This window comes from Poecilia reticulata, chromosome 5 (genome assembly GCF_904066995.2).
Source record: "Poecilia reticulata chromosome 5, P_reticulata-male-v2, whole genome shotgun sequence".
Taxonomy (NCBI): Eukaryota; Metazoa; Chordata; class Actinopteri; order Cyprinodontiformes; family Poeciliidae; genus Poecilia; species Poecilia reticulata.
In genome coordinates, this window is record NC_088834.1 from 12,199,956 (window position 1) to 12,212,619 (window position 12,664).

Consider the following 12,664-nt stretch of genomic DNA (forward strand, 5'->3'; position numbering starts at 1 on the left):
GAGCAAAATCTGCAAGAAGTCCCACATGCAGTTTGCCGAAAGCAATGCAGGAGACAGAGTGTTCATTTAAAATGCTGTAACACCACTCCATCTTACTGAGCAATGGCGAAACACGGTTGTGGCAGCATCACGCTGAGGGATTCTTTTCCCCTGCAGAAGGAGCGGCTGGTCACAACCTAAATATCAGAACTTTGTTTGTAAAAAAAAAAATCTGAATCCATTCCACCTCACAATGTGCTACTTTGTTGCTTGCCTACATTAAATCCCGATTAATTACGCTGAAGTTTGTGGCTGTAATTTGAACTAAATGTGTAAAAGAACACTATGGGGTAAGAACACTATGTTAAAGCAATATGCAGACTCAAATTATAGAGAAAGGCAAGGCTTTTTCCTTGGTGACATTCTGTGCTTCTGCAGTAAGTAGTTAATTCACCCTACTCACAAAGACATAGTCCTTGTAAAAATAAAAGAATGACTATTCTTTGCTTCATCTGGGCTTCAGCTAAGGTTAAGTTGCGTACAGCTCCATTGGACCTACCTGTACTCTGGCTTCTGTGAGTTTTGTCCTCTGAGCCAGCTCCTCTCGGGTGTAGATGTCGGGGTAATGCGTTCTCTCAAAAGCCTTCTCCAGCTCCTCCAGCTGCTCTGCTGTGAAGGTGGTGCGGCTGCGCCTCTGCTTCCTCTTCAGGGGCAAATCTGGCTCCGAATCAACATCCGATCCTTCGTCTGTGCGGTTACCTGAGGTGAAGAGAAACCTAATGAGAACCTAGTCGAGAGGCCTTTGGGAGAATTAGCTGTTTGTGGAAAAATAATGGCGTTATCTGCATTCTAGAAGGGCCTCTTTTGTCGTTCGTGATGCAGGGTTTGCATCGGAGAGGATTCAAATGACAGCTACTTTTCTCTCCGTACACAACTGGGAGAATATTATCTTAATCTGTGGATATTTATTTAATATAGAAGAGGCCCTGATATGCAATCCTGCCTGTGAGAGGGGCCCCAGAGGCTGTGGAGGCAGGGAGCTGAGGGGGAGTGGGCTGCCAGTGGGTAGAGAGGTTAATCTGCAGAGGCCACCTTGCTGCTCCTCACCCTGTTTTTCTCTGTCATTGGCCCAGGGCATACTGCTCATACACAGCTCAGCCAAAGTGCATAAAATAGAGCACAATATCGCACCAAAACCATTCAGTCCCATGTGTTTCCACCTGCTGTCACCGAATGAATTAAAGCATATTTTACATTACTTTTTCGGCATTCAACTAAGCTGAATTTTTGCTCGAGGAACACAGATACAGCACAAAGCTGTACAATCCGGGCCGACAGGGAAATTTTTGACAGTAAATACGCATTACCATTATAACTGAATTTAGAAAATTGCATCATTTTCACCTCCTCTGCATGTCTATTCAAACTACATGGCCCTTTTCATTTCATGTCATAAAATTCTTATTTTCATAATTTCCTCATTGAGACATTGACAAGGCAGAGTGATGTGCCAGTGTTGCTCCAGGCCTAGTTGGATTGCATCATGCTCAGTCCAGAAAGTGTGGGAGAAGGGAAAATAAAGGGAGATGCTGAAGAAAAAGGGCGCGTGAAAAGATTTCGGGTTCTGACAGGGGCCCTTTGCCATCCGGCTCCGGTGGAAATGCGCACCTGAGTCTGGCTCTTTGTTCCAGCTCACTCCAGTCACATCTTCCAGTGGACAAAAGAGCACTCAGACCTTGCCTCCAAATAACAACTGTGAGAACAAAAGAGCAACAGAGCTGGCGGAGTCTCAAGGCCAGCTCCAGAGTTTAATTAAACAAGGAATTATGGGATTATATGGAGACTATCATTACAGGCCACTCCACCAGTCTTCTGCGAACATTTTTTGTCCCCCTGAGCTCGTGCTCGACGATTCCGTGCGGATTACATGTGGCCGCAGGACATGAGGCCGCATTCATTAAATCAATTCTTCAGTCTTATCCTTTTTAATAAAGATTGATTCTTGAAGCACGAGCTCACTCGGGCTGCAGAACACCCTTGAACATACAAAGTTGAATATGTACATACAGCACATATCCCTTTGTTGGTTTTCATGAGGATGCGGGTATCCATTTGCTCTGTAACTCGCCATGACGACACTTGAGAGCAGCGCAGCGGTCTGCGGATCACTTTGCAAAGTCACCTCCACGTCCCCGCGGGGGAGACGCCGGGGTCAGAGTCGACACATGCTCAGTGGGGTTCTGAGCAAGACACCACCGTCCTCTCCTCCTCAAATTATCACTTTTCTTTGCCTTTTCCTTTGTTGGAGATGTTCTCACAAAGTTTAGCTAGCTAGCAAATCGACCTCGCAGTTTATCACTGTACAGTCGGAAACACGTGTTACATTTGACAATCAGACTCAATATTGTTTTCTAACAATGTGACATTGATTCAGATTAAATACTTTGTGTTTTAATCAGTTTTCTATTTGCTAAATGCAAACAAATAATGAGATAGAACTTTATTCAGATATGTTTTTGTTATTAGTCAGAGTACTGTGCCTTTAAACATTTTTGCACAGTCCAACTAATGGTGATATCAAAGGTTTCCCACTGAAACCAGTCCCACCATCATTGGGACTCAGATAAGAAGCAGCCATTACTCCAAAAGAAAGATCACAATTTAGACAACTACCTTCATTTTGAAGTGTGGTGCTTCACTAATCAGATCCTGAGAAAAGAAAATTATGTGGAAAATTGGAATATTGTGGAATATTGAAATCACATGTGAAAAAAGTAAGGAAGTTAAAACTGGAGCCCAATTGAGTCCAATAAATTGACAATGAGTCTGAAAACACAACCAGATTAGTTAGGATTAAGGACAAGAAAGTCAATGTCTGAGAGTGGTCATCATAAAGCCTTGATGTTAGTAAATTTGTAGTTATAGCTGAAAAGGAGTTTGTGAATAGCCTAGAAACCTGGTTCAGCTACACCAATACTAACAGGAGGGATGTTCCACATATTGAGAGAATACACAAAATTTCTTTCCAAAGTCATACAGAAACAGTTCTACTAAATACTGTAGTCATTCCTACAAACTTCTAAAACAGTAAAAAAGTAAAGAAAAAATATTTTCCAAAGAAATTCTCTCATTATTCTGTCATTTCTCAAATTGAAAAAAAAATGTCCAATCCCACCTGATCTAAAAAAACTTATATTTATCTGTCTTTTTAATACAGTGTATGTAAATATGTGGTTTCAACAGTGTCCTGACTGATAGACCTCAGCAGTGTTGGGCTTGTACTGCTGTTCGTCATTAAGCCCACAGAGCCAACACATCTGCTGTTGTACATGAACCAGAGGCACAAGGTCACCAGTGCTGCCTGTAATGAGTGAAGGAAAATGGAACACGGCACATGTTGTTGGAGGCCAAATGGGACCTGGACACGATGTAAAACTCATCTGTATGCCGACTAAATTTAGTGAGCTGAGGACAGAAAATATTCCGAAACACATGGCTGCTCTCTCCGCCGATCTAAGAAACAACCCGAGACACACAGAGCGGCAGGACAAGAGAGAGGAAATCAGCGCCTTTCAGGCTGCTTTATGCAAAATAAGAGCTAAATAAATAGACAAAATGGGGCCCTGCAGGATTGAGCAGGTCAATTCTTTAACAGTGCAGAAAGGTAAACTCTGATTAGACCTTTGCATAATACAACCGCTGTAATTTCCATTCAAAGGTTCATGAGATATTGGTAAACCACTCATGCCTTGTCTCATTACTTATTGTCCAATTAGAATCTCATTATGATGCATCCAGTGGGCACGATTAGTGCCGTGTACTCTGCTCCAGGGGCCCTCCAAGGTTTTACCTCAATATTGATTTAAAATTGTGGCCATCATGAATAGGAATTAATCAGGTTTACACTCTGCTTTGTCAAGGTAAAAGCCTGATTAGGCTGCAGAAAGAACTCCGGGGGCAGTGAAAGCTCCAAGCCCACATTCCCACATTACAATGAATTTCATGGATTTTCCAAAAAAATCATGATTGTAACACCAAAGTTTGAACTGACCATATATATATATGTACATATCCTCTTCCAAGCTTCACTGAGAATCTTCACAAGTTTTTTTTTTCTGTTGTTTTGGGGTTATTATACATGTTTTGCACCAATGAACATTAATCTCTGGAACACAACAAGATGGTAGAACCTTCAGGCATTTCTAAATTGTAGCTGAGAATAAACTGGTGTGTGAATCAGTCCAAAATATCAATTATATCAATACCAAGTCTGTGTGAGTATTGTATAATTACCAGCTTGACTAGATCAATACTTTAGTTTCAGATTTCATCTTGAAAATTTATTTTATATTTTAGTATTGTAGTTTCTCAATTCTACCCTTAAAAACATTATGCTTTGATTTGAATCATTTTTTACACTTTGTTCCTTTAAAAAACAACACACACGTAGTTGTCCTCATATTATATAAATATGTTATTAAAATATTTGTAGACACCCATAAAACTTGATTTTAACAAAATAATTCAAAGGAAAAACCACAAAAATGCCCAAAGGTCAAAGGTTCAATGCTATATCCAACTTAAACAATATGTTTGATATAATAATGGTATTATTACCAGTGATGTTTTACTTAGTATCAAACTGATAGCAAAATATGCAATATTGCACACCTCTATAAGCTATAAACTACACTTAAGTTACATGACTCAAACTTAATTTCCCCATATGACTTGACTAATTTCTGTTTCTCTTATCTCTTCTTTTGATTGTGAGTCTTGAGAATTCAAGAAAAGAAAGAAAATATTTCTCTTGTAATTATTATAAAAGTTGCTTACATTCAATGGGCAGGCAAAGACGTAAAAATACGATAGTTTGACTGACAGGTAGTTTCTTTTTTACAACCTGCAGAAGACGACAGGGTGACACACCGACCACAGCAAAACGCAGCACGTCACAATCACTGATCCATGCAAGACGCTCGGCATATACGTACAAATCCACGTTTGACAAACGTTGCATCGCGTAATATTGTCATGAAAAATGTTTCGTGCTGAAAGAACAACAATAACAACAACAACAAAGAAGGCAGAAAAGAACAGAAAGCACTTCTTTCTCAGCTTCTGGAGATGTTTCACAGCCTTTTACAGTTGGTTTGAAATATCTTCCAAATGTGGTAAGTTTTTCTTTCTCTCCTTCATTTCCTTTGTGAATTAAAATGCAGGAAAACAACTCGTCTGGTCAGAGTCACGACGCAGCAACACACTAAGCACAGATCATTCTGTTAGGTGTTTTATAACAGCATTTCAATATTGGTAAAAACCAACTAGAATAAAGGTATTTATACATAAGCCGCTTGAATACAAGGAGAAAAAAATCTAAATTTCCAGGTACCAGCAGGAATATGTAGTGAACCGTGTTTAATTAGTGTGAAAGTACCGAGTACTCCAAATGAACTCTGTCGACGTGAGGAAGCATGTTAGATCGTTTCGCCCTGCTGTGGCTGTGCTTTAATGATGCTTTAATTCTGAACAGGCCTTTCAGATAAAACTCAGCTCTTCCTCTTGAAAGACTTGAACTGCTAGTTAATAGTTTGAAGGTTGCAGCAAGGTTTAAAGGCTTTTCCTGCCCCTCGTGCTCCTCTCCTGACCTTTCAGACAGACCCCAGACAGATGGGATCCTCATCACACTTTCTTCTGTGCATCATCTGAAGCCCCGTCCTCCCTCCAAGCCCTCAGACTCCTCTACCTCACCTTTATCCTCCAGGTTTGTGAGCTAATGCTAATTAAATAGACAGCTGTCTATTTAACGTGGCAATTAACCAAGCGATCTGTTAAGTTACAAGTTTACGATGGGTAACAACAGCAATAAACATAATATTACCCCAGGCTGGTGAGAGGCAGACAAATTTGCTAGCACCTGGTTTGGAAATGGCCTAAAAATATATTAACCTTTCACAGCAAGTGCATTATTTTACACGGAAATAATTGGAAAAATCCATATTTTAATTTGAGTAAATAAAAAAAATATATATATATATATATTTATACTTTTTTTTTTTTTCACAAAATCACAGACGGCCCAGAAATGCCTTGACTGAAGCAAATTCCTTAATTTATATTTTGAATGAAGATTTGACAACTCAAAGTTTAATTTCTGAGTTATCTTGATAAAATAACACGAGAGGAATATGTAGAAAAGTACCTCATGCCACCTGCTAAATATGGTGGAGGACCTGTGATGCTGTGGGATGGTTTGAATCTTATTAGAGCATATGACATCTTTAAACTTTCTCTTAAACAGAGATCTGTTGAAAAACTTCGGATCATTAAGCAGTATATTGGTTAAAAAAGTCATACATATAAATGATTCACCTGACACAAAATGGAGACTCTGTTAAATGAAACAGATGAACGATCTTCTTTTGGAAAAGGGTTATTATACAAGGCATTGATGGGAGAGAAACAACAATCTGTGATCTCATGGAAAACGATTATTTATTAGCTTCGCATGAATAAATGTGCTAAAAATTAACAGTCAATTTTTCAGTGAAAGATTGTGCTACTGCAATAAAATATGCATTTATGTTATGGCTTTTTACATATCTTTGTCGGGGGCATGAGGGAGATGACTAATGTGTGCATAAACCAGTTAAGGCATTACTTCTTTTCATTTTAAAGTTTTTTGGGGGGTTTTCAGAAAGCACTAATGCAAATATAAAAAAAATAAAATAAAATCTTTAAATGTCTGTTGTAAACATTGCCATTAAAAACACAGTAAATTATTAAGCTCTTAAATATTAAAAAAATAAGAACAGGAAAACCAATCTTTGCAAATAAACACCCTAAAAGTGACAAAGAGAAGCTCTCGTTTTAGCAGCGAAGGTTCTCCAAATCCCTCGTCTCAGCCTCACCTGTGCAGCCAAACCCTAAAGTGAAGCGCCCCCCCCCCTCCCCCCATAGTCTCTCTCTGATATCACAACGCATGGCCTCAATATCAGCCATACCTTTGCAAACTCTCCAAGACAGAGGGACAAAAACAGACAGGGCTTTGGCAGTGCAGCATTAGCTCATAATGGCTCATTTTGAAAAGCATATTAGTTCCAGCATAATTACAATCGGGCCTCACGCTCTGTGTTTTGCAGGCATTCACAGGACAGGCTGCTGAGCACCGAGTCACACCAGTTGACTGTGACTGACAGCAGATTTGGTTAAAAATGCTGTTTTTTCCTCCCTCTTTTTTTCCCACAGGACAAAAATAACACCACGTCTTTTCTCCCTGTTTGTGTTGACTTGTTTATTTTGTGCCCACCTTTTGTCGTACTTGATGCCTGCAATTATACTTTTTGTCAGTCAGAGGGGGTGAATATCAAAAGGCCTAATTATGCAAACAGGCCCGCGATAAGAGGCATCTGCCTCAGATGGGATCTGCTATCTCTGACATGCATCTGTCTCTGCGCTGTCTTCTCTGCTCCAGGCCTGCATATAAACAGGCCTGCCTGTCCCCAGGACTGCATGCGATTCAACCACCAACACTGGAGTTGGAGGGATGCATCGGAGGCGGGAGGAGGGGTGGGGGTGGGGGTGGAGGTTCGCGCAGCAACATCAAATAACTAACAACTTCTCAATTTGCATTTTTCTGAGAATGGCGCGGCATCTCTCTTTAATGCACTTGCCTGTTCATCCTGAAGGGGTTGCCAAGTTAAAGAAGCCATGCGATTCAAGGCATTCACCGAGGGATGTATGAGATAGGACCCTTGTGTGAAAACAAGATAGACGCCAGCGATAAGTAGAATGGTTTAAGGACAGATTGTTTTTGGAATAATCTTTTCCTGTGGATATCTCCACACAAGAGAAAGAAAGAAAAAAAAAAGAATCATGAAAACTCTAAAAGTAATCATAGTGTCAGCTCGGTTTGAGCTTACTTAGAAATATTAGATTAAAATGTTCAAATGGTTATAAATCAAGTTAGGTGTTTACCCGGTCTGGCTACAAGCTTGATATCTTTGACCTTCTCTCGCTCATAATTTGACATTTAGCCTAAATTGAATTTGGGCGAGATGTGTGTCCATACGTTAAAACGCCGCCGTCTATCTGTCTAAAATAAAATAAAATCAGTCTCTGCTCACCTTTATGGACAGATGTCAGTGGTTTCAGTTTTATCTCCTGCTTATCATGTCAATTACTGGTTTATAGCAGGTGGCAGACAGCCAAGGGCACTCCTGCCAGAATGCACTTCATGTGAATGTCTGAATGCATTCAACTTTACACACTTTTTCTTCATGCAAGCTTCGTCTATCTGACAAAACCGTGAAACATTGTTCTGTTTTTAAAGCAAATGTGCAACGTCTGACAGTCAAAGTGGGAATCTAGCTTCCACATTCCTCAAGAAAATTCCAGCACTTTTCTTCCCCTTGTCTCTCTGACAGAATCACAGAAAAAAGTAGCGGGCTTGAAGTAAAAAAAAAAACAAAAACGGAGGAAAAGGCAAGGGAGGAAGAAAGATGGGAGGCTCTATAATCTTTGGCTCTCACAACAAACAATTAGGCCCCTTCTCACTATTTGAGGTGTAGAGAGGGTGGAGGGCGGGGGGGCTCGAAAGAAAGCAGAGGAGACAGAGGAGAGGGAGAGCGATGCTCTTTTATTGCTCTTGTCATATGGATGAAGGCGCAGCGCGTCCATGAGAGCGCACGCTCACCTTCAACAACAGGGCGTCCACTGGGCCTCCCGGCCCCTTTCAGCCCCTAGAGACGAGCACCTCAGGGGGCCATTAGAGCATGAATGGGGGACTGACAGCCCTGTGCAGCTCTGCAGGGCATCCATAAACGCTGACATATTGACTCCCCATGCCTCTGTGCTGCCTGAGTTTTGAAAGCGTGAAGGGCTTGAAGGGTGGGATTCTTTTTCTTTAATGCACTACTGGCTAAAAGTGGGATATTAGCGACAATATAAATGTTTGCTTTTGACTCTAAGTCATGCTTTGTTTCTGCACGGCTGTCTTTACGGCACTGTCAGCAATGAAAATATAAACTCTTATTTTGGTTTCTTGCTTCAAACGATCCATCGTTTCTTGCTTCAAACGATGGATGTCACTTTTCTTCCTTTACATGATGCAACGTGGGAAGTTATTTAGAAATGACATGTTTATTTCTTTTAATTGTGAAGAACAAAGCTCGATTAGAGAGGATCTGATTTCAGACTTCACAAGATGCAGACCTGTATTAGCTGCTGCTGCCGCCACCGTTTAACTTCTTCACCAAGTCTGAGCTTTTAAGCAGAATGTCACTGCCTGAGCTCAACTCTTTGCTAATTGAGGTCACAACGAACGTAATGAAATTAAGAGAATGCAAGAAAGTTAAAGAAGAGCCCACAGGGGTCTCTCCTCCAATTGGAAACACAGCCAAAGTACCGGTCCCCCACAAAAAAAAAAAAAAGACCTATGAAGAAAAGAAAATCAAACAGCTACGTCTCAGGGCTGTGAGCCGAGGTCTCCTGGAGGAACAAATCTTTTTTTTTTTTCCCCCAACAAAGCCAAAAAGAGATTACTGGGCAGCGTACAGGAATGCACAACGGACATTTTTTTTTGTGCCCAAGGGAAGTTTTCTAATTTTCTGGACAAGGACGGCCGGCAAATAATTTTGAAAAGTTGGGGATATTGAGGACACTAGCAGGGGAAAATGAGTTAAACTTCAACTAAAGGTAAAAAAATGGCAATAAAAGTAAAAAAAAAGCTCAAAGCATAAAATGAACAAACAAGAAGCTCACATTTTTACTTTAACAGTTCCCTTTACTTCTTGTTGCTCCCATAAATCCAAATAATAGAAAAAAAGAAATAGCACTAAGGTTCAAGTAATGTGTGAAATCCTGCAGTATTTCTTAAATAAAACTTCCCTTAATATTCCCATAAAAGAGCAAAACTGTATAAAAAAAAACTCCTCCACATACAACAATCTAATAAGAGCTTTTATTTGGCACAGTCAAGCATTAATTTGTAAGAGCTCTCCATATTGAGGTTGTAATGTGCACAGCAGAAAAGCTTTTTATACTGCGACTACATATTCCCCAAGGAGAGAATGACTGACGATGCAGAAATAAGCCCATTAGTTGAAAAGAGGGGACAACATTTGAAGTTGTTATTTTGTCGGCGAGGACAGGAGCTCCACCCCACTGTTTGGACAAGCGCTTTTCACATTTTAACTCGGTAGAAGAAAAACACATTTCTGATTTGCAACACTCAGGGAACATGTTTATTGTCTTTGTGGCTGTGGAAAAACACGCACAATTAAAAAAACAAATGAATATTTCAGTGGTGCGGCCCCATCAAGACCATAAAATGTGAAATGTTCTGGCCCTAAGTAGCATAGACTAATGGCGATTTTTTAAACCAGCAGACCATGGTCAATGCTCCTCATTCATCACTGAGGGAGCACTGTGCTAAACATAATTACTGTTGCACATTATGTGGCCTATTCCTGCATTGTAATAAAATTAGCCAGAAATGTTTTTTTTTTTTGTCTTTCCTAATGCAGCTCCACGGTATCCAGCGGATGGTTGTAATGCAGCACACTGTCCCGATCTGTGCCAGCTGTCAGAGTTTGACAACCTTAGCTGGCAAGGCAAATTGGAGGAAACTACATTTCTTTCAGCAAATGATGCGGCTCTGACCTGCTCATCTGTCACACAATTTCACACGGACATAATAATGATAATAAAACCTAAGATGTCCTGATGTACCCCGCTCTCTATTTTGGCACGCTTTATTATTTTACATCCTAACAATGGCTTATTTATCAAGATAAATACATATTTTTTTCCCCCTGAATATTCAGCATTGTGATGAACTGTTCACTTCAATTTTAGTTTTTTTTTTTTAAATCTCAGGAAAGAACAAACAGAAACCGGACTAAAAGTTTCTTTAAATACGCACAATTTTTAAAGCCCACTCTACATTATGATTGCAATCTAGCTCCCAAATGTTGAGTTACTCCTAATCTATTACGCCAATAAATACAAGATGAGGAATTTTATTTGCCCTTTTATCAGAATTGACATCAAATCAACCATCTACAATTACAAAAATGTCACTGATTCGGAAGGTTTTTAGTCTACATGTGGTTGAAATGACGGTGAATATTACATTAAAATAACAAACTTATAAAATAATAATATATAGCAACAATTAGGATTGTCTATAATATTTGATTGTTGATTTTCAGCCAAATTTTGTTGTAATTTTGCACAAAATAAAACACATTAGCAGTGCAAAGCAACAAGTGATGGAAGCGGGCGCTATTTTTTGTTTCAGCTCTTATGCTGCATTCTTATTAAAATGACTTTAAATTTTTTGAATAGCTTGTTCTCAAACCTTCGTATACCTTATTACTGGTAACCAAGCCATATTAATATGCTTTATATCCAGATGCCTTTTTTTTCTTTGCTTCAAGTCATCCTTTCGGATTCTAAAACCAACAGGAAGTCCTCACCACAAACAAAACTAATACATAACAGACAGAAAGCAGACCACAAAGCCACATAAAACAGTCTTCCTATCTGCAGCAGCTAGCAGGGAGCACAGCTCCCCATTGATTGCACATGCATAAAAGCAACAGAAAACTTGTTAATGGGGTAAATGGCAGAGGAGTTACACTCGTTATCTGGTGCTTCTGCATGCCTCTTTTCTAACAACGCCGCGGGCGACTGCCCATTTGGCCCATATCAAACACGGTCGCTGATGGAGACCTGCCTTTAATGAAGCCGACTCAAACCTTCCATATTATATTCTTAACGCGCCCATATTTGCTTTGCAGGCCTTTGTCATTATGTAAGATTATCTGTGAGCTGGCAACAACTTTTATTTGGTCTTGTAGATAACTTAGGAGGCAAACGACTTCAATTTATGAAATTACATGCCTAATTTCATACTACTTAGAGCCAGAATTAATATAAACTGTCTATAAACAGTCTTGTATGTACTGTAATGGCTACACACAAATTAATTTAATGATATTTTACCAGCTGTCTATGCTATGGGAGGTTTTTGTATTTGCCATGTAATGTTAGTAGATGCAATGCAAGACGAGTAGATGCCAGTTTGTCGCATTGCAATAAATTCACAGTGACTTGAAGAGCTGCAAGACAAAGTTTCTTTTTGCCCGTTTTTCTTCAGTATGAGGAATAAATGCAGCAAAGGACCATCTCAAAGCAATTAAACGACAACAAATGCCTCGCGTTTTCCCATTAAAAACGTTTGAGACTAATCTCCCCTGCTGGGAACACTTGTCTCTCCTTGTGGCATGGCTCTGAATCAACACTGAGAGATAAATAAATAGCCTTTAAAGAAAACACAAACATTGTCCCTCTTGTCAAGGCACATACCCTCTCAAGAGCAGCTCCAGTCCACTCATGTCAACTCACTCTCTCCCTGTTTCCTCAGCTCTCTGCGCTCAGACACTTCTGTCTAATGAATTAGAAGGATTGCCGTCCCACAGGGCCGAGTGGAGCTCTGTCATCCCTGAGTGTTGTTTTCCCCTCTTGTTCATTGTCCGCCGTCGAAAAGCAATAGTCGCCAATCAGGATTCATTACAGCGGCGAATCTGTGAGTGAACTGCCGACTGCAAGCGCAAAACACACAACTGTCCGGGAGAAGAGAAGGGCCTCCGCTGGACCCCCTGAAACTTAATTGGATTGC

At 40.1% G+C, this 12,664-nt stretch overlaps 1 protein-coding gene across 4 annotated transcripts in view; it reads right to left on the bottom strand.

The window, feature by feature from the left end:
* Positions 1–12,664, bottom strand: part of pax7a (paired box 7a) — a 57,572-nt gene that overhangs the window by 30,471 nt on the left and 14,437 nt on the right. For all 4 annotated transcript variants that reach the window (XM_081607026.1, XM_081607025.1, XM_008408577.3 and 1 more), the window contains one exon: positions 539–738. In XM_081607026.1, coding sequence (XP_081463152.1) covers positions 539–738 — 200 coding nt within the window. The remainder of the gene's footprint in view (positions 1–538; positions 739–12,664) is intronic.